This window comes from Botrytis byssoidea (assembly GCF_014898295.1).
Source record: "Botrytis byssoidea strain MUCL 94 chromosome Unknown BBYS_004, whole genome shotgun sequence".
In the NCBI taxonomy this organism is placed as follows: Eukaryota; Fungi; Ascomycota; class Leotiomycetes; order Helotiales; family Sclerotiniaceae; genus Botrytis; species Botrytis byssoidea.
Genome location: NW_024065845.1, coordinates 842647 through 865200, shown reverse-complemented (window position 1 = coordinate 865200; position 22554 = coordinate 842647). Strand labels below are relative to the sequence as shown.

At 41.3% G+C, this 22554-nt stretch overlaps 9 protein-coding genes across 9 annotated transcripts; 4 read left to right on the top strand and 5 right to left on the bottom strand.

Annotated features, from left to right (window-relative positions):
- Positions 1–3337: 3337 nt before the first annotated feature.
- Positions 3338–4171, top strand: EAE97_002363 (uncharacterized protein; the record flags this gene model as incomplete). Its single annotated transcript, XM_038872874.1, has 1 exon — positions 3338–4171. One exon carries the CDS (start codon positions 3338–3340, stop codon positions 4169–4171), a length of 834 nt encoding a protein of 277 aa, XP_038736080.1.
- Positions 4172–4614: 443 nt separating this feature from the next.
- On the top strand, positions 4615–5748 carry EAE97_002362 (uncharacterized protein; the record flags this gene model as incomplete). The annotated part of the gene is made up of 1 exon (XM_038872873.1): positions 4615–5748. The coding sequence occupies one exon, from the start codon at positions 4615–4617 to the stop codon at positions 5746–5748; it is 1134 nt and encodes a 377-aa protein (XP_038736079.1).
- Positions 5749–6502: 754 nt separating this feature from the next.
- Positions 6503–8130, bottom strand: EAE97_002361 (uncharacterized protein; the record flags this gene model as incomplete). Its single annotated transcript, XM_038872872.1, has 2 exons — positions 6503–8003; positions 8054–8130. 2 exons carry the CDS (start codon positions 8128–8130, stop codon positions 6503–6505), a joined length of 1578 nt encoding a protein of 525 aa, XP_038736078.1.
- Positions 8131–8565: 435 nt separating this feature from the next.
- Positions 8566–10779, bottom strand: EAE97_002360 (uncharacterized protein). The gene is made up of 4 exons (XM_038872871.1): positions 10640–10779; positions 10277–10517; positions 9374–10075; positions 8566–9311 (listed from the first exon to the last, which is right to left on the bottom strand). The coding sequence occupies exons 2-4, from the start codon at positions 10320–10322 to the stop codon at positions 8755–8757; spliced, it is 1305 nt and encodes a 434-aa protein (XP_038736077.1). The 5' UTR covers positions 10323–10517; positions 10640–10779; the 3' UTR covers positions 8566–8754.
- Positions 10780–11147: 368 nt separating this feature from the next.
- Positions 11148–13095, bottom strand: EAE97_002359 (uncharacterized protein; the record flags this gene model as incomplete). The annotated part of the gene is made up of 3 exons (XM_038872870.1): positions 11148–11842; positions 11898–12336; positions 12937–13095. 3 exons carry the CDS (start codon positions 13093–13095, stop codon positions 11397–11399), a joined length of 1044 nt encoding a protein of 347 aa, XP_038736076.1. The 3' UTR covers positions 11148–11396.
- A 484-nt stretch (positions 13096–13579) lies between these two features.
- EAE97_002358 (uncharacterized protein) lies at positions 13580–14445 on the top strand (the record flags this gene model as incomplete). The annotated part of the gene is made up of 2 exons (XM_038872869.1): positions 13580–13631; positions 13685–14445. The coding sequence occupies 2 exons, from the start codon at positions 13580–13582 to the stop codon at positions 14443–14445; spliced, it is 813 nt and encodes a 270-aa protein (XP_038736075.1).
- A 587-nt stretch (positions 14446–15032) lies between these two features.
- On the bottom strand, positions 15033–16843 carry EAE97_002357 (uncharacterized protein; the record flags this gene model as incomplete). The annotated part of the gene is made up of 4 exons (XM_038872868.1): positions 15033–15365; positions 15493–16511; positions 16567–16623; positions 16687–16843. The coding sequence occupies 4 exons, from the start codon at positions 16841–16843 to the stop codon at positions 15033–15035; spliced, it is 1566 nt and encodes a 521-aa protein (XP_038736074.1).
- Positions 16844–17943: 1100 nt separating this feature from the next.
- On the bottom strand, positions 17944–20976 carry EAE97_002356 (uncharacterized protein; the record flags this gene model as incomplete). The annotated part of the gene is made up of 4 exons (XM_038872867.1): positions 17944–18092; positions 18150–20151; positions 20196–20616; positions 20672–20976. 4 exons carry the CDS (start codon positions 20974–20976, stop codon positions 17944–17946), a joined length of 2877 nt encoding a protein of 958 aa, XP_038736073.1.
- Positions 20977–21401: 425 nt separating this feature from the next.
- EAE97_002355 (uncharacterized protein) lies at positions 21402–22126 on the top strand (the record flags this gene model as incomplete). The annotated part of the gene is made up of 6 exons (XM_038872866.1): positions 21402–21439; positions 21490–21527; positions 21581–21676; positions 21733–21796; positions 21849–21936; positions 21986–22126. The coding sequence occupies 6 exons, from the start codon at positions 21402–21404 to the stop codon at positions 22124–22126; spliced, it is 465 nt and encodes a 154-aa protein (XP_038736072.1).
- Between the last annotated feature and the right edge of the window lie 428 nt (positions 22127–22554).

The window sequence follows — 22554 nt, the reverse complement described above, 5'->3', positions numbered from 1 at the left end:
GTATTGAATCTGAGGTTTTTGATTTTTAGGAATTAGTAAATTTTGATTTTGATTTTGATTTTGATGATTTAATAAGATATTTGAGGAAAGAGGAGAGCAAGATTTGTAAGTAATTGATGGAGTTGTGAGAGAAGGTAAGAGAAAGTGAGGGAGATTTACTGTATAGTTTTGAATAGTTTTGAAGGGGGTTTCGAGGGGGTATTGGAGGGGGGGATGAGGATTGGAAGATGAGGGTGGAGATGAGGATGGAGATGAAAATAGAGTTGAGGATGGAGATAAGAAAGGAGATATGAATCAAAATAAAAGGTTTATAGATTATGGTTTTCATTGGTTAGACAGAGTATATATTATTGAGTCAATTAATAAGTTGTTTATATCTATATATATTTTTAGATTTCTTTTAATGAGGGGGAGAAGAGAGAGGAGGGAGAGAAAGTCAGAGAAGATATACTATTCGAAAGAAGAAACGATGATAAAGTAGAAATAGCTTATTAAGAAGAATCTCTAAAAAGATATTTGAGATACAATATGAGTGAATAGAAGTATGAGATTTGATTCTTGATTTTGAGGTTGGAGGGATAGTAATGAGGATTGATGTAGTAGATATAGTGGATGAGAAGTATAGGATGTTTGAGATAATCAAGAGGATTTGAGAGAAAGAGGAAGAACAGTTTAGATTTATATATTGATTTTCTTGAAATCATTAAGGAGAGGATTAGATTGTCTATATATACAAGTATACTTGTCGGGACAGGAATCGTATGACTGCACTAGCGCTTACGCTAGTGAGCATATACGTATCGTAGCCCGCCCTAGCTTTTGGAGCCTTAAGTAATATTACAATAGTGGGAATCATAGTACTATATTATCTTCGCCAGCCTCATGATGTTACCGATAGATATAGATTATATAGTATTTATAATGATAGATTCTGTATGTTAATATTATATTCTATCTGAAAAGCTAGCTAATCATAAAAAGGAGTAATTCTTATGTCTTTTGAGGCTAGCTCTCTCGCTTAGTATACTATAGTAGTCTAATGACTTAAGATTATTTACTAGCGTTTATACAAGAATCAAGTTTCCTCGTATAGGATTCAATCTAAAATAGCTAGAGTCTATTAATTTAGAGTCAATTCTATTATATATTCCATCAAAGATTCAATTATAGATTACAATATAGAATTTAAGAGATATAAGAGCAATTTATTATATATAAGTACTAAAACATATAAATATAAGACTCATTTTATACTTAGTTTTTCTCTTCAGTTCTTAAGGTATCATTTGTAATGATTTTATACTCTAGAAAATTATGAAGAGCGCTTGATACGACTTACTCGACCGTAATCTATACTAATCGTACAGCCGTATCATACGGCCAGTATGACCATTGAACTTGATTATCTAACAAGCGTATTTACGGTCATATTCTAAACCGATACTTGAGATTTTCAATATATTTTTATTATTGAATAGAAGTATAGCTGTCTTGAGATTTTGAACTCTCACTATATATTTTTTAAATCTATTCGTAATTCTTCATATTGGAAGGATATAGTACGGCTGCTTGCGCTATACACACATCAATTTTACCTCGTAGTTATACTAGCATGATTCAATCTATATAATCAATAATATATATATTTCACCAGCCTGCTTTCTTCATTGTAAACGTTTCGGATCTTTCCAATCAAGCTATATTACTAGAAAGTGGAGATACATGATACCTTAATAACTAGATTTCAGTTTTTGATGGGCAGGGCTAAGCGAGTAAAAAGAGAAAAGAACCTTGAATGCTTATACTAAATTGATACTATGGTAAAGTTAATGTACTTGATAGAATTGAACTTAGTATTGATTGAAGTTACAGGTAACTTACCCTTGAAAGTTTCGAGGCGAAGAGCTGAAGAATTGAGAAAAGAATAAATAGTGAAAAAGTTGTAAGAAAGAGCTGAACCCCTGTCTGGTTTCTTGGCACTTGCTTGAGATCTCGAAGTATTAATCTCAAAGCATCAATCTCAAGGGACATTTTAGCAAATTCTTGCCACCATAACCGTAGTATACGAGTTTTCTGGTTCTGTAGGGCTGGCGAGGACCGCTTGATCATCAACCGCAGCATCCAGGACGTCTCTCGAATATTTGAAAAACTGAACGATGAAGAACTGAACGATGATACTGTCATCCTGATTGTCAAGACAATTGTCGCAGTGTAATGTATGCTCGAAAGCGAATGAACAAGTTTCTGCCGAAGAGAGAACGGGACGAATGAAGACGGAGGGATTTTCATTCAGGGCTCAATTTTAGGCTGACTTTATGCAGAATACAACATTCATGTAACGTGGAGAACTAGACTCCCAAGTTTGAATAAGGTCAAGGGGCGGCCCCTAGATCAAATATTTGATTATCTCTACATCAGATATGAATTGCTTCGGATTAAGTTGAAAGAACGATTAATTTAATCTTATTATAAACTTGATATAGACATGAAAGTCGCAGATCGATCGAGTAGTGAAACGTCCCAGTAGCATTTGGTTCAAGCAGAGGAATATCAATATGTTTCAGCTTCACCTATTAGAATTACTAAGCTCCTCTGGACTATGATATTCTATGAATTGTACCACCTCCTCGTCTTTCACTGCATTATGAAATGTAAAGGTAGAGAGAGTTATTAATAATTGTTGCAGATGGCTCGATAAAATATCCAAGGGTCAGCTGCACAAGTCACTTCTCAATTCTTCTGTTTGATACATCTAACCTAAGGCTCTAGACTTGATATGTCGGTCATTCTAAGTGACACTATGTGATATTATATGATGTAAAAACATGAAGCACCTTACCTTCATGCCAGCCGTAGTATACTCACAAACCATCTAAAATCCAATTCTGTATACATTGTGATATTATCAAATTGTGATATGACTTAGTTCATATAATCTAACATAGCATGTGGCACAGTAACGTTGATTTAAAGTAAAGTATTGTGATGGTGCAATTTGGCATAACGGTCATTTGGAGCTCTCAAGTGACAAGATGTGCATATGCTCTGGTATGTGACAATTGAATCTGGACTCAGACACAGGTCATTGAATCAAAGGACCAAAATCTAGAACCGATGTTCTTCTTGTCAGATGGGGGACAAGAGTAGTCAGACATGAGATGTCTTGGTAATGGCGGTACAAACAACTGGTATAAGTCTGAGGTACTTAAAGTGGCTCCGTGTTCCTTACTATTCTGTCATTGACATTAGAAAATTTACTGTGGAACTTCAGCTTTGAAAACTTGATGTATTTTTAGGCGCTACTTGAAATCGTTATTCTTCGTAGTCCGTTGAAATAATGAGTTTTCAACTGATAATTCTTCTTGCGCTTTGCGTTATCGCACAAGTCACGGCATTAAACTCTGCTGGCCCATGGCAGATTGTCGCCTTTTTCTACGCTTACCGAATAAGCATCAATGCGTTTGGCGTTGAGGAAAACGCAATCGCTTCACAGAGTCGGGGAAGCATCGTGGATGGGAGCTGCACTCTTGACGAGTTTGTAGAATTGACACGGCAGCCCAACAAGAATAAAATTCCATTTCCGAAGGGGCTCATAGGCGATGACCTCACACCAGACCCTTTTACCAACGTCCAAAAAATTAGGGATTCAGCGTACGATGCGAGACAGAAATTTGATGCCAGTAGATTGCTCCCGGGATATTTCGAAATAATACCTGGCTATTATCCAACTTTTACAGATCAATTGCAAGCACTCAGAGACTACGTTGCTGCAGCTCGTATCTCTATGGTCGGCCAGATGGGCCTCAACCAAGATTTCTTCGATATTGAGCCCAACTTCGTGAATACAAAGGCTGCCATTCATGGGATTTTGGATGCGCGCCAGTTAGACTTCAACAGAATCAACCTCGTTGAAGTAATGAAAATCTTACGAGTTCATGGAATCTCGCCAGTTATAAGAACAGTAATCCCTATGGGCTCTGAACCTTATCTTGAACTTGACACGACCTTGACAATAAACAGCTCAACTAGCCCTGCAATGGATGCAGGGATAGTTGTGAATAGAGTTATAGCTAGTATGGGACTCCTGTCTGAAGATGGGAACATCAGAAGACATGCAGCTGTTATCAGAAAGTTGGAAGAATGGATCGGCGATCTTAACGCTTCTTTTTGATTTTGTGCCTTGGAGTACAAGTACCATGGTAGATTTATTTGCATTTAATACTTAATTCAATATCAGGAAACTGTATGGTCTTTTCACCCATCAAAAATCTGCTGTAGTTGGACTTAAAACTTGCTAGGTCATGCGCGAACCACTAGACACATACCTGTTAGACATCCCATAACCTACGGCATTAGATAGTGCTTACCAACACACCGTGTTCCGCGACGAATTGATAATGCAAATACAAAGTTCCCCGTACGGAGTGCCAGCATGATTCCATCCAATTCAAGTATTTTACTATATAAAAGAGGCTGCCCGCTGATGCTGAAAATTCTATATTCCGCCTGTATATGAATTCCATTCTCTTAACTGCAAGCCCAGTTTCGAATCCTCTGTCGAAATCGATACACACTCACTATATCATTCTATCATACTTTTAAGACTACGTCAAAATGGCAACCGAGTTTACTAAGTTTCCGGAATTGCCATTGGAGCTACAACGCAAGATCTGGAGGTTCTGTACCATGGAAGATCGTGTCATGGAGCTTGACTGCCCAGATTCGGAACACATCAGGACAAAGTGTGTCATGAAATTGACATCCCACGCAAACGCACAACAGCCAGCATACAGTCTAGTATGTCATGAGGCGCGAGATGCCGCACTTATAGATGCCGGACACTTATGGAACCTACACAAGTTGTGGAAAGCAAAAGTTTTCGAGCAGAAGCCAGATTGGGAGGACCCATGCCTGCTCCAGAATCCGTGGTTTAACCCCGGAAAAGATATCCTGCATCTCAATTGGGATCCGGATCACGCGGAGGGCTGTTATATATCTGATGATGATAGACCCCATCGAACTCTCATTGCGTATGCTAAAATCGCTCGGGGAGGCTCGTTCATGGCAGCTCTTGTGCACCGTTTCGTGAAGATACCGGCGGGCCTGGAGGCGAGCGATCGGTGGTTCTTTACTCAACCTCGAATAGATGAAATCAAGGACAACTTTCCACTCATCGAGCAAATGAACGGTTTCAAAGTCTGTCTCACGGTCATAACTATTCATGCAACAGCCAAACAGGTTGTTGACGCTCAGCTGTTCGGGAGTTCGGCGGCACCGGTCCAACTTGTCGACACCTCGGACCAAGAGACCATTCGTCGCATGTACGAATTATGGTTTACGACTTTTCTCGACGATGCCATGTTAAAGGACCCTGAGCCTGCGGAAATATTCGAAGAAATGATTCTCACCCCCGATGACTTCGAGACTCGTGTCTGCAAATGGCATGAGGGGTATGAATGTAATTGGCTCTGGTACAAATGGACCGAAAAATGTCGCAATGGGACTTTGAATAGTATTTATTTACCTGGAGATGTCTGGACTGAGTCAGACTCTAGTCCCATAGGACTACGAAATACGGGCCTTTATCCGCAAACTACATGGATGCCCGGCCAAGACTTCAACAGGACGCACCCGTGGGTTCAATCTATACTCGACGAGATGCCTCGTTTTCATCCTGTCATCATGTTCAGATTCTGTGAAGCCAAGTGCCACGATCGAGTCATAGTGCCATATGATCCTTCAACATAGTTTCACTGTCCCCGAAGGAGCGACATGTAGGCTCCGGTCGCTGAATAGGGATCTTATCAATCAGTTAGATCATGAGAATTCCTTGAATTTAATTCAATATTTACATTTATTCTTTAATGTAATACTCAACCAATATTATTTCTATATTTAAAACTCAATAATGATAATATATACTAATTTTTCAATCTCAATTATTCTTTTAAAATTGCTGAATATAGATTAAACTTTCATATGATCTTCTAATCATCGTCTACACACGGAGTAGTAGACGTTTCAGGTGGCCGACTAGACCTTAGTCGGGATTCAAGAAAGCACATATCCCCACTAGTATTTTAGGTGGGAAACCCACAAACCAAGAGAACCAAAATGATGGGTTGTCAAGGTAGGATAACGTCTATTGTGAACACAAAACTACCAATTCTCGTGGGATTCTGAGAAAAGATCCATGGTTGGATTGAATATCTGCTTTCTCCGACTCTCAGTAGTAAACTTGAGGAGGATTGCCATCATTTGGGCTACCAAAATATTCACACAATAGTAGCAGCGAGGATAGAGAGTGAATGGGGAGTAAATAGAGCTACCTAACTATTACCAAAATTATCAGACAATGCATGTGAGAATATCATCAGTGACAATTCATACAGATGCCAATCTTGAAATAGACATGTTAATAAGTGATAAAAAGAATCACCGCTGTGTTGAATAATATTAGTAAGTGACTATTCCTGCATATATAATCTACAAAAAATAACAATCACGGATATGCTTCTTCCGCAATTTGCTCAAGCCACTTTCCCAAATCAGCTGTAACTCGCTCTCCCATTGCAACCTCACAGACAGAATCCTGCCAACTAACATCCACAGATAACCCCGCTGTCTTAAAACTCATAAGCGAGATTACAAAAGCCGCACCTGTGGTCTCCGCACTCGATGCAAATCCCGCCCGATGAAGTATCCACGTATCTCTTCCTCCCAGCTTAGATTCTACAGACGGTATCTCATTATCGATATTCGAATTCCTGTTGAAGGTTCCAGCATCTGTGATTGACCATGAGAATATTCTAGGTCTCTGAGAAGCGTTTTTGAGTCTTTGGCACCAATTCCATATAAACTTCATTGGTGCTGCAGAATCATCTTTCAAACCTCTCGCCACCTTCGTTTCAATTTCTCCACAGATATTTGCGCCAATTCTCCAAATTTGCCTCAGCTGTCCCGGTGACAAGATTAAATCCTGATTACCATTCCCTGGGAGTTTGTCGCGTAGCTGAGCTACAAGTTTCTTATCAAATTCATGAGAAACCGACATTTCATAATTCCCCATTACTCTCTCTACATTCAACCCTGAATAGCCGGATGTCGAGGAAGTTAACGATATCAATCGTCGCATATCCAACGTCGTACAACTTTGAAATGCAGATGCTGTGTTCTCGTCTAATTGTGACGCTAGTGAGACGGTCATGAGTGCGTGCAGAAGACTGATAAGTGTGCTGTCTTTCTTGCGACAGGTGAGGTGGATATCGTAGAGTGTGGTTTTGGAGATGGAGAATGAGCGATGTTGGGTGGAGCATGGGATGAGATGGATGGGTGCCCAATAAGCTAAAGTTAATTTTGTCCGTGATGTAGCTGCGGGAGTAAATAATTCCCAGAGACGTTTGGCGAGGAAAGATATACTAAGAGGAAATTTATAGAGTTCTTCAATTGGTGGCGAGAGGATTGCAGTTGGAGGAAGTGGAATGAGGGGAGATGTTGTGGTGTTGTCTTCAATGTTCTCATATTGAGTCGCCGTATTCAAATGTCGAGATAAATCTTCCTGGAAGATTTTTCCGCTTATCCCATCGCCATAAACTTGGTTCCACGTAAAATGTACTTCCAGTAAGCTGGCTCTTTCTTGATATAAAACAACGATTCTCCACCCCGGATTTTCTTGCATTTCATTAAACTTGCTATCAATTTCGGAGAGAGTGAGTTCTCTCAAAACATCATCGAAGTCCTCGGGTGTTTGTAAAAAGCGCCATGTAAGATGTTCATTTAGATTTATTTGTTGTAGTTGTTTCCACGCCGGATTTTTCGAGTCTGCGTCAACTATTACACCTTGTAGAATTGGATGCAGGAGAAGTACGTCGATGATTGCGGTTTCGACTATACGTATGAGACGGTTGGAATTGAATGGATGATTCGGAGGTGGTGTATAGCGACAGGTGATAGATTTGTTGCGATGGCGATCTAGTGTATGAAGAGCTAGTTGATAAGCTTCTCTGCGATTCTCAGTATTCATCTTTCGATATCAAGAAGTGGTTATACTGACTTATTACCCAGTTTGCGGAAATTTTTGATTTTCTCGCTGTTATCAGCTTGTATGGTTTTCGAACCAAATTTGAACATTGTGAGACTTTGAGAAAAGTCGAGATAAAAACAGGACCCAAAAGTTGGGAGATAAGGTGGAAATTTCTTGGTGTTTCATTTAGTTCGTGGTAGTGAGGGGGATGTTTCTTTTCTTTGAGACTTTTGAGGACGTATATATACTGGCGGGTCAAATTGGGAAATTCGAGATGTTGACTTGAGAGTGAATTTGCATGAGAAACTTACTTCATTTTCGAGGTACAGATTAAGGTCAGCCGATACCGTTCACTTAGATCGCCCATATTGTAGGAAAATAGTGAATAAATTCAGGAGAGAAGAGTGATTGTGGAATGATGAGGAGATGCAAATTTAGAAAAACGAGGCAAAGAATAATGCCACGATACGCCCTTCACTACCTGGCATCTGGAATGCAAATACAAGAACCTTTAGTACTGAACGCAGATTCAACATGTCGACGTATTTCAAGGTTCAAAATTTCTCCAGTGCCTAAATTCTTGTCGACGTTAAAAGTTTCATGAATATATCAGCACTGTCTATAATATTTAACTGTCCAAGGATGATCAACTTTCAAGTGCTGTATATGCCCAAAACTGTTGATGTCCAAACTCTTCCAAAGTTTGGTAGAAATGGGAAAAATGAAGTCCTTCATAAATCTGCATCATTTTCATCTGCGAGTGGCATTTGATCATTTCCCATTCCATCTCCATTATTTGTAAATGCGGCGTAATCTTGATAGTCTAGAGCCTCAACAGCCGAGCTAAAAGGTACAGTTCGAAAAGTCCTATCATCAGAATCCGTATTCAAACTCGTGCTAAAACCCGGATTTTTGTTCTCCGCTTCAGCCTCTTCCTTGTCGTCCCCTTCGTCGCCCTCATCATCTTCTACATCCTCGTCACCAGCATGACTATCGTACTCTAAATCATCTTCATACACGTCTTCCTCCGCGCTATCGCTAGTATAATCGTCCGCATCATTTTCCACTGGAAACCAGCTGTCATCATCATTATTAGAGACCAAATCTTTTAGATGGTCGGGCAAGGAAACTGTGTTGAGTGGAGTGAGAGATTTGTGACCAACAACTGTTGGCTTTTGATTCTTGATACACGTAAATAAAGAAGGGGTCCCGCCTGGCTTTGCTATAACATAGCGTATGATAGGCGGATACTTGAACCAGGTGTGTTCACTGATATTTTCTTGATAGTCTAACACAATTTGATTAGTCCTGTATGTTCTGGAAACTTTTGTAGCGGAAGGGCCCAATTACCATCTTCGAACTTGGAAAGTTGTGTTCTAAAATCTTCTAAATTTTTCTTTCTTCGCTCTGCCTCTTTGAATAAAATAGAGTTAGGCTTCTCATAGCCCTGGGAAGTAAACTTTCGAGAGGAGAGGGGCTCATCATGACCATCTACTGGCTCGATGAAAGTCACGCCATGGTCCAGCGTAAAGGCTACATCATTTAAAACGACGTATATTTCCTCACACATCTGGTATGGTAGAAAAGCTACTGTTCCCAATGTCCAGCTCATTACGTTGCTGTCCAATTGTGGACGTGGGTCGTGCCATAGCTGATGGTTTATAGCAAAGATCTTTACCATACGATATGTAGGACGTCCTTCATACAGTGCTAAAGAGGTAGGAAGTTTACACTCAGAATTGTCAACGAGCCACATGATATCGGCGTTTGGGTCCATGTAATGCTTTGGAAGTTGTGCATGGCAATTTTCGTCCCCCCACGAACCGTAATTGCAAAATGTGAAATGAGAAAATTGTAGCTGAATGCCCTCATCATATGCCTCCTTGCATGTTTGCATGATTTCCGTAATTCTGCTACGAGTTGCAACGTGGCTAGATACAATATGAATATGAGGACCTATTAAAGCATGTTTCCAGATTTGACGTCGAATCTCCAATGGAAACGTCGAAAATAACGGAAATGAAACGTTTTCATGTAGTGTAATATTGGTACCTAATGTCATCAAAGCATTAGAGACATTCAGATTACCCCGAAAGCTTCAAATTGCGATGGTGATTCAGAAGCTATCAGACACTCTGGATATCTGGTAGTCTTGGAACGTTGAATCCCACATCCAAATATTACCAAATTCTGTAGGTATATTAGACATTCAGAGGATTTCAGCCTCTGAAAGCGAAGTAGAGTTTTACATACCAGTAAAACTAGCCATTACGTTGCTTCGTTTGATCACAGCACCCATACTGTTGTTATTGATGGCTTGATATAAATTCTAACGATGATAATATCACGGATAAAATGGCGGTTCCCAAAAGTGGTGGTATGTCAGCCCCGACCAGCTGAGGTATCCTTAACGAACTCTCTGCTCAGAAAGATTGAATATGTTTCGTACTTCAAGTTATTCCTAAGTCTTGTCGGATGATTCTATTGATAAAATCTGAGTTAAACAAACGTTTGTTATTAGTTATCAATATTTATGAGCGGATGGCCTTATGGCATGGAATACGATACGTGGGTAGAGCAAAGGAAAACGTGATCCAGAAGACAATGTAAGCTTACTGGAAAGCCTGAGGAGTTAATCGAATATGCGTTATGTTATATCTCTTGGGTTTGAATTGTAAAGATTGTGTCTGACCGAATGTTGAACTTGAATTTCTCAGAAAGTAAAGACGAATGTATATAATGGTTGACTGGAAACGTCCTTGACACTCTTGATCTACTATGCTGCCTTGGGGAGTGCAGTGGCTCGAGAGTGGGTACTAGGTAGGTGTAGAATCTCGTTAATCAATTGCGCTAAACCCAATCAATCACAGTCGTTTATTATCACGTGCGGGAGAACAGAACCCTCGACGTCTGATGAAGGATTAGATTAGAACCTTGTGAATCTATCATTGGTTTTGTTTGACAGGGAGGTGATTTAGAAGCAACTCATTACTGGTCGTCGTACTTTGACTATGGTGTCGATTTGAGTGGTAGATGGATGTTGAATAGCCGAATTCAAGGAAATGCTTTGATGTGTATCGAGTTTATTTTACAAGAAGGTATGGACAACTTTCCCTCAGTCGCTTTCACAAGAGACACAGAATTTATTTAATCATCAAGATACTATGATGTCGAGTTACCAAAATTTTAAAAGAATAAGAGACTCAATTCGCTTGACAATTTCCAACGCATTCATAATTCGAGGTACTTCCAATAATGTCAACCAAATTCCATCCATCTATACTTAATCAGATCTGGGGTATCATTTTTTTTTGCAGATTGTCCTTTCGTGCGTTTTCTACCATTCATATTCATCACTGCCTTCTTCCCATGATTACCAAAGCCATCCTCTGCACGATTTAGCTCCACACAAGCACTTCTCACTCCCTTGCTCTCCATCATCCTTCCCATCCACATAGTCGAAAGTCAGCTCCGTCATTGGTCGAATATCCTCAATCGCGAAGAAAGCCAAATCATGAAGATTTTTCTCAGAATAATCTCCAACCCGCGCAAAGATCCTCATATTGGCTTCACAGGAATGATTGAAGAAACGACTGGGTCCTGCGTGAAATTCTCCATCGATAACATATGGATCACCACGTAAAGTCTCATCGAGACTATCTGGATCGGTAAACTTATCGATGTTGAAGAGGTAGAGATCTTTTCTTCTACTGATAATTGCATTGTCGCGACGTCTGTCCGCCTCCTGAGCGGTGATTATCTCGCCAATATAGCAGTCGATAAATGCACCGGCTTTTATCGGAACTTTGCTTCGGACACCTATGATTCGTTAGATTGTTGAATCCAACATTCAAGAATAACAGAAATTACATACCCCAACCACGATTTTCAGTGCGAAAAACTTGTAATGGTACGCGTCGTCCTCTCGCAACAATTCGATTATCACAAGTTTTATCACAAGCACAGGCTTCATGACACTCGTAGATAGGTGCTTTGCTATCCAAAAGCTGCTCTTTCAAACATCCTTCGCTATTGCCACCTGCTTGATATGCATATACATTGTGGTCTGGAAGATCAACCTCAGAATCTTGGAGGCAGTGGCAAGTCATTCCATGACAATTGTGACTGCATTCACACCCAACTCGAAACTCAGGGTCGGCTCGGGAAACTCCGTCCCTGAGAATGGATTTTTCGATAAAAGTGAAATCATCGGGAAGAGTTAGGCTTTCGTCTTTGCAGACAATGGAGATTGGGTATTCTTTTGCATTGGAGAAGCTGCGAATTTGACACCAATGACAATCTTTGAGGGATGGCTGGGAGACAAGTTAGTTGTTGCTTGATTGAACACATCTAGGGACCAAACAATAAATGAAATATTTGAACAGTAAAAAAACATTATAGAGTTCCAAAGTAATAGGCTAAGACATTAGAAACCCCCTTGATTCTATTGAATATTCGGGTAGAACTCCAAAATTCGAGTTATCCTGTGAGCTTAGGATCGTCTCTAAGAGTTCTGCTTGATCTATCTTCTTGCTTTATACCCTACTGTGAGCAGTGGAAGTATAATATCCTACTTAGGATTTTTTGATCTTCAAAATCACAAAATCACCTACTCATATCTCCTCGCCTCACACATAACGTACCTATACCCACAAAAAGAAACAAGTACAAGTACAACAACAGCCCCTTTTCGTACCCCCGTTACTATGATTCCGAAGCTCCATTTTCATTCTCTCCAAATCATATGCTATTATTTAAGAACCTGGCCTTTCTACTCGCCATTCAAAGCCCACTCAGAATTCTATAGACCAGACCATGGCACACCATAACCCCAATCACCAGCTCACCCAACTCAACCAAACGAGACCAAATCACAGAACAAACGAACATAAAGCAAAAAGACAACAACTCACAACTTCATGACCAAAATAATGATCTCTATACGTCGGCGCCATAATCTTCGTCGAACAAGTTTTCAACATACGTGCTGCCTCATGTAACTTCTTCCCCTCTTTCACCTTCTTCAAATCACTATGGAAACTCGATTTATTCGTCTTGTCCCATTTTTTCATTGTGACTGGTTCGCTTCGTTTGTCTGCTTGGCGGAGAATAGACATTGCTGAGGCTGTTTAATAGGAACACACCTTTGACAGTGTATTTTGGAGGTGTATTGATCTAGAGATTTGGAGACGAAAATAAAGTAGGTATATGTAAGAGAAGAATCCAAATATCTGGAGAAGTAAAGATCTTTCCATATCACAAAGTCATTATTGTTTGCTAGTCCAGCCCAGTAATTCACTTCATTGCCGTTTGCTCTCCAACGAGGGGTGTGAATAGCTCCTTCCCTAAAACTACACCAGATCAATTAGGTACTTATCCAATCAATCATCCCCACAAAAAGCGGTCAACGTTTCTACTGGCGGCAGAATATATTTTTATTTTCGACTCTGCTATCAAACCATCTCAAGATATCTTTGCGCGGGGAATTTCACATACATCTATTTTGTCAATTTCCAATTCAACAACTCTACCTCTAACCTCAATTCTAACGCCAAAATGTCGACGGATATCAGGGATACGAAGTTAATCAAGGAATTAGCTGCAAATGGTATGTTCCATCTCCCTCCCTCCATCAATTTCCATCCTAACACCCCCTCCTAGACAAAAAAACCCGCGACGCCGCTCTCCAGTCCCTACGCACCTATCTCTCCGCATCGCGCGCCCTAACCCACCTCGACTATCTCAAAATCCACTCCGGTCTCTTCTACAGCATGTGGATGTGCGACCGACCACTCCCACAACAATCCCTCGCCAATTCTCTCGCCTCTCTCCTGTCCTCCCTCTCCCCCTCCACCCAAGCACCCTTCTACACCGGTTTTTGGGAAATCATGTCTAAAGAATGGGAACGCATCGATGTGTTGCGCATGGAGAAATTTTTACTGCTCGTGAGACGCTATTTGGCGGCTGGCTTTGAGGTTGTGGTTTCAGGCTCTTCTGCTTCCGCTTCTGCAGGAAAGAAAAATAAGAAAGGGTCGAAGAAAGTTGTCTCGGATTCTGGAGAACAGATTTTGGAAGTCTTATCTTCGATTCCCTGTGGTTCGGGTCCCGACGCGCAGCGCACACCGAATGGAATGCGCTTTCATGTAATCGATATCTGGATTGATGAGCTTGAGAAGTTGGGTGCGATCGACGCAGCGAAGGAGAGTGAAGAGGGCGCGGAGAGATTAGAGAAATTGTTGGAGCCATTGAGGAAATTGGGCAAGGAGAGTATTAATAAGACGGTTAGGAATAAGTGCAAGGAGGCGCTAGGAGATGAGCGCTTACCGGGGAATGAGAAGAAGGAGGGTGCGGAGGGAGATGATGTGGAAATGAGTGATGCGAGCAAAGGGGAGGAGGATGGATGGGGTGGGATTGAGGATTAAGGCTTGAGAATGAAGGGCGAATGTCGAATGTCGAAAATGATGAAGAGCTGATTCCACGTGGAAAAATGTTTCTTTCGGTGTTAAAAGAGGATCTATGGAAGAAATTCCACGGCGTCTAGGTGTTGTTTTGAGGACATTCAATATCCAATGTAAAAAGCCTCTTTGTATTCAGAATTTGTCTTTTGATCGTTCAATCTCTAATGAAACATTGTAATAATTCCTAAGATATATCAATCAATACTTATATCAAGAGATATTTTTGAGTCCCTTATGGTGTTCTATCAGTCCATACATCCGCTAATGGATATTGAATATCCCATGTAAAAAGTCACTCCACATTCAGAAATTCTCATGGTAGAATAGAACAGATCTCTAATTTTGACAATATATATATATTAAGTCGCTGATGCGAATTAAACCATCTTTGGGTATCTTTCGAGGTCGACTATAAGTGCCACAATGTCTGGAAGAAAATTCAAACGCCTCACCCAGATCCTATCTTACCGAGAGCCCCTTTCCCCTCCAGTGCACACAAGAAACCCCATGAAAATATGAAAAAATAAGTCCACCACCGAGCCGAGAAAAACTCAAACAAAACCATGAGTCTCATACATATGTCCCGTTTTCGAGAGTACCGTACCCAAACCCTTATGTACCTCAACTTGGAATGGTTGAAAGGGAACCCTCTCCCCATCAATACTTATATACCCATCCCCTTTCTGTTTCGGAATGATTCTATATCCGAGTATCTTACGATACCATACGTCAGGAATATCAAACAACTTTCCGTTTTCCACTGACAACATCATTTTGATAGCTGCAAGGCGACTTATATCGCCGTTGATGCAAACGAGGTCCATGTAACCGTCACTTGGAAGGGCGGCGGAAAAAAATTTGGCATCTGAGGCCATGTATGCCATCTGGAATCTTGTGTTAGCATTTGTGTAATTCTGTTATGCAGATCAAAGTATTGGAAGGTTGAGGAAGCCTCAGGATGTTCAAATGTAGGGTATCCGAGAATGACTCGAACAAGGGAGATAAACTCACATTCCCACAGTAAAAATTGCCCAACTTATCATATGGAACCATTTCCCAGCCCTCCGGCAATTTGTCGCTCACAGTACCATATCTCAGCGGAGGCAACCCATCTTCCGTCCCACTACTAGCCGAAGCATCGTCATCCAAAAGGTATTTGTATCCCCTCCTCTCGCTTGCTGGTTCGTGATTGCTCATCTCCTTTCTATAATAGTCTTTTATACTTGGTTTATCTTCTATCGCAACCTTAATAGCAATATCACAAGGATAAACTGTTTGTCCAATAAGTCTCTCTAGAAATCCATATGTAAATCGTGCACTTCCCATCCATCTCAAATGTTCGGTAGCTAAATCAGCCTCGGCCACAATCCCTACAGATTGAGATAGGAAACTGATTGTTCGTGTTTCTCCTTGTGTGACCGACATGAGATCTAGCGGCGTAGGAATCCCCTTGATAATAGCCAAAGTAGCCAAACTGGCGCTGGCCGTTCCGTTTAAATTCATACTCATAGCATTTCCACTCCCGCATGGTACATGCGTCACTGCAATCTTCGACAGGGCTCTTTTCGCATCGTGTCTCTTACCCAGGCCGTTAAATACTTCATGCGGCAATCCATCTCCGGAACAGCAAACCACCATATCGTAAGCTTCAACATCCATATCCTCTATAATCGTAACCGCATTCCCCTGATATTGCGTCTTTACCATGTCAATACTACAGTTCGCTGCCTTCAAAAGTGGTTCCACATCCCGATCATAGTATTTCTGCGCATTTCCCTTGCCACTATGAGGATTCACCAGGACCTTTGCTCGTTTTGTTTGTTGCGATTCGCCGTACGATCGATCTAATAATTTTCCAATCCATTTCTTGACTTCTTCTGTAGAATGCGATTCAATCGCATATTTCAGCTCTGTAGGTTGTACTCTCGATTTCGATGTCGGCGCAGCATATCGAATCGCAAGCTCTTTCGTGTCTAATATCTCAGCCCAGAGGACGTTGTAGAAAGGAATTGGTCTAGTATTCGCAGAACCTGTGCAATATATCAGTATGACGTAGATACAAAGGAGACACTTAGATGGACTCACTCGAAGCAAAAGTCCAAAACCCGCAACAAGTTGCGCTCTCCTTTTCGAAAGCCTCATCTTCATTCCATCATATCAGTACAACTATTTCTATTTCCTCAGACTCCGATCCTCAGAACTCACCAAGTACAATCAGAGAGTCCGTCCCCAAGGTCAAGGAAGCATTTCTTCCTACCGTCAACGTTCCATCAGTCACAAACGCTTGCTCCCGCACATATTCATCACTGGTAATTCCCATCGTATCGATAAACGGATGATTCGAATCCATAGAAGAAGCCATGGTCACCTAAACTGTGTCGATATCCCAAGCATTCTCTCACTTTCTCTCTCTCAATATGATACCTCTCGTCTCTGTTTATCCAATCATAGTATGGTGGTTATTGTAACGAGTGACTAAAGATGGTGACTATCAAAATGTGTCCTGAACAGGAAAAGAAATAAATTCAAGTTTAACTTGCTCGAGACTTTTTTCCTTTGTTCAATAAAGGGTGGTTTCCAAGATTTATTAGGGTTACCGTTAGTTCTCTCTCATAGTACTTACAAATGCAAGGGGCCCGTCACAGTTCCTAAGAAGCCGAGCTTCAAAACAAGATAGATGCACGGAACACAAACTCCAAAATTTCCGATCATTCGACCCAGTCATGGGTTCCCTTTCTCTATCCTCGTAGATATGATGGATTGTACGGAGTATTCAAATTTCTATTATTCATTAAGATGAGGGGTGATACGTTATGAGGTCGTTTGTTTATCACTGCTACTACCCACCTGGCCAAGGTACGTGGGTACTACCTGCTGCGTGAACGACAATTGTTATAATTGCATGATTGTGTGGATATTCATTCAATTGGTGCAAAGGTCCCTTGAAAACTGAAATTGAGTTCTGACCAGGTGCAGAACCCGAAAGTCTTAATTTTGCCTCTCGTCTCGTGTACCAACAGCAATCAAGGATATTTGGCATAGAGGCAAATCTCACATGCTAGTAGTCGGCCAGTAGCTACTAGACAGGTATACTCGTACAATACTAGGTAGTATGTAGGTACAAGCGAGCAATGAAACTTCAATATTGGGAGAATTCAAAATATTTTATGGTACTCGAGTAATGCCTCTCTGGTTCTAGCTAAAACTCCTTTTTGTGCCTCTTTTGCGCAAAATTCCCCAATCATCATCATTTCAACGACCAAAATAAAAGGCAGGCTTACATGTAACACAACACGACTTGAACTAGATTGACGCCTTTGGTTGAGCCTGCTTCAGCCTTCCAGTGGCTTCCTATTTTCCCCTTCATCTTCATCTTATTAGCAGTTGTAACTGTTCTCCAATGTCCATTAGTCCGGATGCAATAAACTGATGAGACAGATTTTGTCATCATTTCTCACTTCCTTATGCAACCTCTACAACCTTATTTAATCCCTTTAATGACCCCAAGCTGAGTGCTAACCCTTGAGACCTGCTTCTAATACGAACGAATCCAGTCACCGGTCCATCCTCACCTTCTTTCTCGATGCTGAGGTTAGCAAGAGCGTCCTCCCCTAGAATTTTGTTAGTAAATGATCACATTTCGTAGTAGCAGGAATGATTTAACTCACCGAAAACACTTCGAGCATAAAGATTAGCACTCAAGAATTGACAATCGCCCTTTAATGAAGCCTCGGGAGTCAAGCAATTCATATTTGTGCAAGCCATGAGTTGATCTAAGAAATCTCGTAATGTCTTGGCCTTGGAATTGATGTTGACCTTGTTCTCCCACTCAAATTCTGTCCACATTGTACGGAATTGAGTTTCGGTGCAGACAGCAGGTTGGATGTAATCCATAATATCGACATGGACATCATTCAAAATAACCACGTTATTTTCGGTTGAGCTTGCGCCATCATAAATGACATTTCCAAATATGACTCCAGTGTCTGTTGAGGAAACCTTGATGGTAGCTTGTACATTTTGGAAATCGTGTGGGCCAAGATTTTGAGTAGTTGGCTTCTCCACAACCTTGAGATCTCCAAGTGTTGCAAATTCGACAGACAAATTCTGAAGAGTCTCTGTTGTTTGGTTGACAAGAAGGACATCTAGAACGATATCAAATTGATGTACCGTAACATATGCTTCAGCGTATACAGGATCAGAGAAACCAGTAAGTTGTACAACTCGGCTAAGTTTTGATGAAAGATCTTCCACTGAAGAATCTCCTCCAGTCGCCTTTTCAAGGTCTAATTCGATCTCATCTGCACCATCAATCGTGTTCTTCTTTGCAAGCTGTCTAATGGAGACGACGTCATCGACTTGAACAGCCGATTTAGCTTTCTCCACTGCTTCCTTGGCTGCTCTCTTCTTCTCCTCTACTTGAACCATGTCTCGGAATGCTTTTCTGGTATCCTGCAAGAACGCGCTTTCCAGTTGCTTGTTTTGGGCCACTTCTGCAAGCGATCTAACACAAGACATAATTCTATCCACTGAATCTTCGTCAATTGGCGCTTTGACAAACTGCGATTGTCCTACACGAATAATTGAAATCATAATCAACATGGCCTCGGCGCGTAAGGCATTAGTTCTGGCAGCATCTGATGAGATTTCAGAGTGGCGCATGACAAGTTTTGTGAGGGTAGAAGAAAGAACAGAAGCTAGATAATAATCTCCATCGAGGATAAGTTGACGAAGAGGTGGTTTTTGAGCGGCTTTGACAGCCTCCAATTTGGCTGTGACGGCAGATTGACTTGTGAGGGCGCTTTCAGTGGCATAGGTACCGTCTGCAAGGACTCTCCTTGAACCTGTTGGGGCTGCTTTGGAATGCCCATTGGTCTGTTCTGGCTCTTTTGGCTCTTGCCCATCCGTTGCTTCATCGAGAAGACGTTGTTCAGAAGCCAAGATAGGGATTTCGCCCAAGCTAGCTCTTATCCGCCTCCAGGCATCTCTGATATCATTGGCCTCTAGAGAATATTCTCCAACTATCCAGAGAGCCCCCCTGTACACTTTTCCGGCCCGAACTTCGCTTAAGGTTGACACTAAGCGCTCAACTATGGATGGTCGAAGTTTGGGGAATTTCTCGACTACCTCCTTAACAAAGGAGATAACATCAACGGCTGATGTGTTATTGAAATCGGCGATGAAGTCCATGAGGAGATCAACAACGCTCTCAGCGACTTCTGAAAATTTGATTGCGCATTGATGTATGGAGTGAATCAGGAGTTGTCGATACTCGGCGTTCTTCTCGTATTCTTGGTCGACAGTCTTTGATAACTCCTTCTTTAACAGTAGGACCACATCCTCGACGTTCTTGCTGGAAACCATCTCCAGAGCTAGATCCAAAGCCTTCTTTCGTACATCGATGTCGGTGCTAGATAAAACGCGCAAAATCTCCATGGTCAGATCGTCTAGAACTCCCTCATTTTTCTGTCTTAACAAATCCACCTTGTCGAGAACAATCAACTTGACGTTGTTGTCGGCTTCCTTGATACTAAGTTCAATAAACTTCGAGGCTGCCGCCTTCACCGCTACCGGGTTATTGGTCAATGCTGTGAGAGATGAAGCAGCTTCGTAAACGACAGTAGAAGCGCCAGCTTCCAAAAGGTCGAAGATGAGTCGCAAGTATCGTGCCTACAGATGTTAGCAATGTTTGGCTCCATGATCGTGGAAAATACCTTATTCTGTGAGTTCTGAACCGCATCCTTTCTTATGAACTCCAGCTCCACAAGTTGTAGCAGCTCGTCTGCATTTGGAATGCCATCAAAGACACTACTGAGATATTCCAAAGCCTTGTCATGGCTGATGCTAACCAATGCAGCAAATGCATTGCGCTTGCAGGTATGATCACTCTCGGTCTCCAAGAATGCGGCTATCAATTCAGGGGCATCTGGGATCAAACTTTCGGAGTGTTGGAATATAGAAGCCACTGCAAAAACTGCGTTCTTACGAACATATGCATGACGATGCTCAAGGCACGCTTTGGTTGGGGCGAGACAAGGTTCGATGAGTTCTGATTCGCGGAGCTTACACAAGAATCGCAATGTGTTTCCTCTGATGTATTCGTTGGGATGTTGAAGATCATTTCTTATACCATTGCTGTGGCACATGTCAATACGACTATCACAAGTTTCGCAGATCAGAGTGGTCTTACCAAACCAAGATCATTTCCTGCTTGAGTTTCCCACTGGCATCCAACTTTGGGCATATTTCGTAGTAAAAGTAAAGAAGCTTCTTCAATGGTTTGTACTTCGAAGGCATAACAAATCGAATGATATGCATAAGTAATTGAGGCATTGGATCTCCATTCAGCATAATTGTTAGAATGCGCTTCATAGTTTCGACTTTACTCTCATCTGTCCCTTTCTCCAACTGCGTCCTCAAATCTGACATTGAAGGTACATCTGCTGCATTGTCCTGATGTACCAAGCTGTACGACTGTTCTAAGAAGGTCGCCATATTGGCTATATTTGTAGCTGCCGAGCTGGAAGGTGTTTCTTTCGTTCTTGACTATGTATAAAGGGTGGACTTCTGGATTCGAGGTTGTTTAATATTTTGAAGCTGTGGCAGATTGAGAGTTGGAAGAATCTCAAGAAGTAGGAATCGGAAGTAGAATTAATAGTAATTTAAGGTAATGCGTTGAGAGTTACGCATCGAACATGCGTGTTCTTGGGAATATTATCACGACTGTGTCCAGCTTTCTGGGTGCTGTGTTCGAAAGACTTAGCGTGGCCTGTTTCAGCCTTAGATTGTCAGGCACAAAATGGTATCCCCGCCAGCTTCTAGGCTTAAGCTAAATTCATGACCGAGTCTCAGGAAGCTATCAAAAGCTTCAGCCTTCTTTATCAAATAGACAGCAGACAAAACTAAAGGTCTCCGACATTATGTCTACTCTCAACGAACCCTTTTACATTCGCTACTAGTGAGTTGATAATAATTCTTGAGTCTGAATTTACTAATTTATCTCAATAGTTCTGGTCACCAAGGTCGACATGGGCACGAATTTCTTGGTGAGGATTGAGCAGCTGTTTACAATTTGCGCGGACATTAACAATGGATTCAGAATTCGACTTTCGAGTCTTAGGAGATGGAAGAAGCGCATCCGCACGTTATGCCAACAATTCCAATTATCGGAACGATTCATTGATCCGCAAAGAAAGTATGTGGTATACGATGCTTTATGGATCTCACCCAAACTGATTTTACGGCTCATAGTGAATATTAGCTCTTTGCTGGTTGAGGAAATCAAGAGGATCATCAAAACAAGTGAGATTATGAAGTAAGCTTCTAAAATCCAAAGAGCCTAGCACTCAAAGCTTATATCAAAATAGGGAAGACGATAGCAAATGGCCTCAGAAGAACAAAGATGGACGTCAAGAATTGGAAATCAAAATAGGCAGCGAAGTCATCTCCTTCGAGGTATGTATAATTTTCTCGGGTGTGAGATTATGTCACTGATCAAAACTAGACTGCCAAAATCGGATCTCTCGTTGATGTCACAGAATCTCAAGACCCAGAAGGCCTTCGGGTATTCTACTATCTTGTACAGGATCTCAAAGCATTGGTATTTTCATTGATAGCATTGCACTTTAAGATCAAGCCCATTTAAAAATTTGGTTTCAAGAAAAGACCAGGGGAAGAAGGAGTTAGGCGTTGATTTATTTGCAAGACAAATGGATACCAATAGAGGAAAAGCCACTTATTTGTCTACAATGCTAATGACACAAAAATCTACTCAGTTTTTGTCCAACTTTCAAAAACTATGATTTGATAGTGCTGTTGTGCCTGATCAGTCGAAACTGACCAAGCTGGATGTCCACACATAATTCCTCCCACTTCGTCGAGTTATACTTGGATGAGGTAGCCGCTTCATGTACGACTTCTGGGACATATCACATACCGAAACACCATTTTTTATTTCTAAATCAAGAAAACTGCTCAACGATCAGGTCCGGCACGAGAAATCGAAGAGTGGTATAAAGCAGAGAAATGATCGAACTCTTGAAGCTCGATTTGCGTCTTTGAAATTGATATGAT

Coding starts and splice junctions, on each gene's coding strand:
- EAE97_002360 (XM_038872871.1), bottom strand. CDS start 10,322: ATGGGTGCTGTGATCAAACGAAGCAACGTAATGGCTAGTTTTACTG. Junction 10,076..10,276: donor CGTAATGGCTAGTTTTACTG/GTATGTAAAACT, acceptor TGATGACATTAG/GTACCAATATTACACTACAT. Junction 9,312..9,373: donor ACTTTCCAAGTTCGAAGATG/GTAATTGGGCCC, acceptor AAATTGTGTTAG/ACTATCAAGAAAATATCAGT.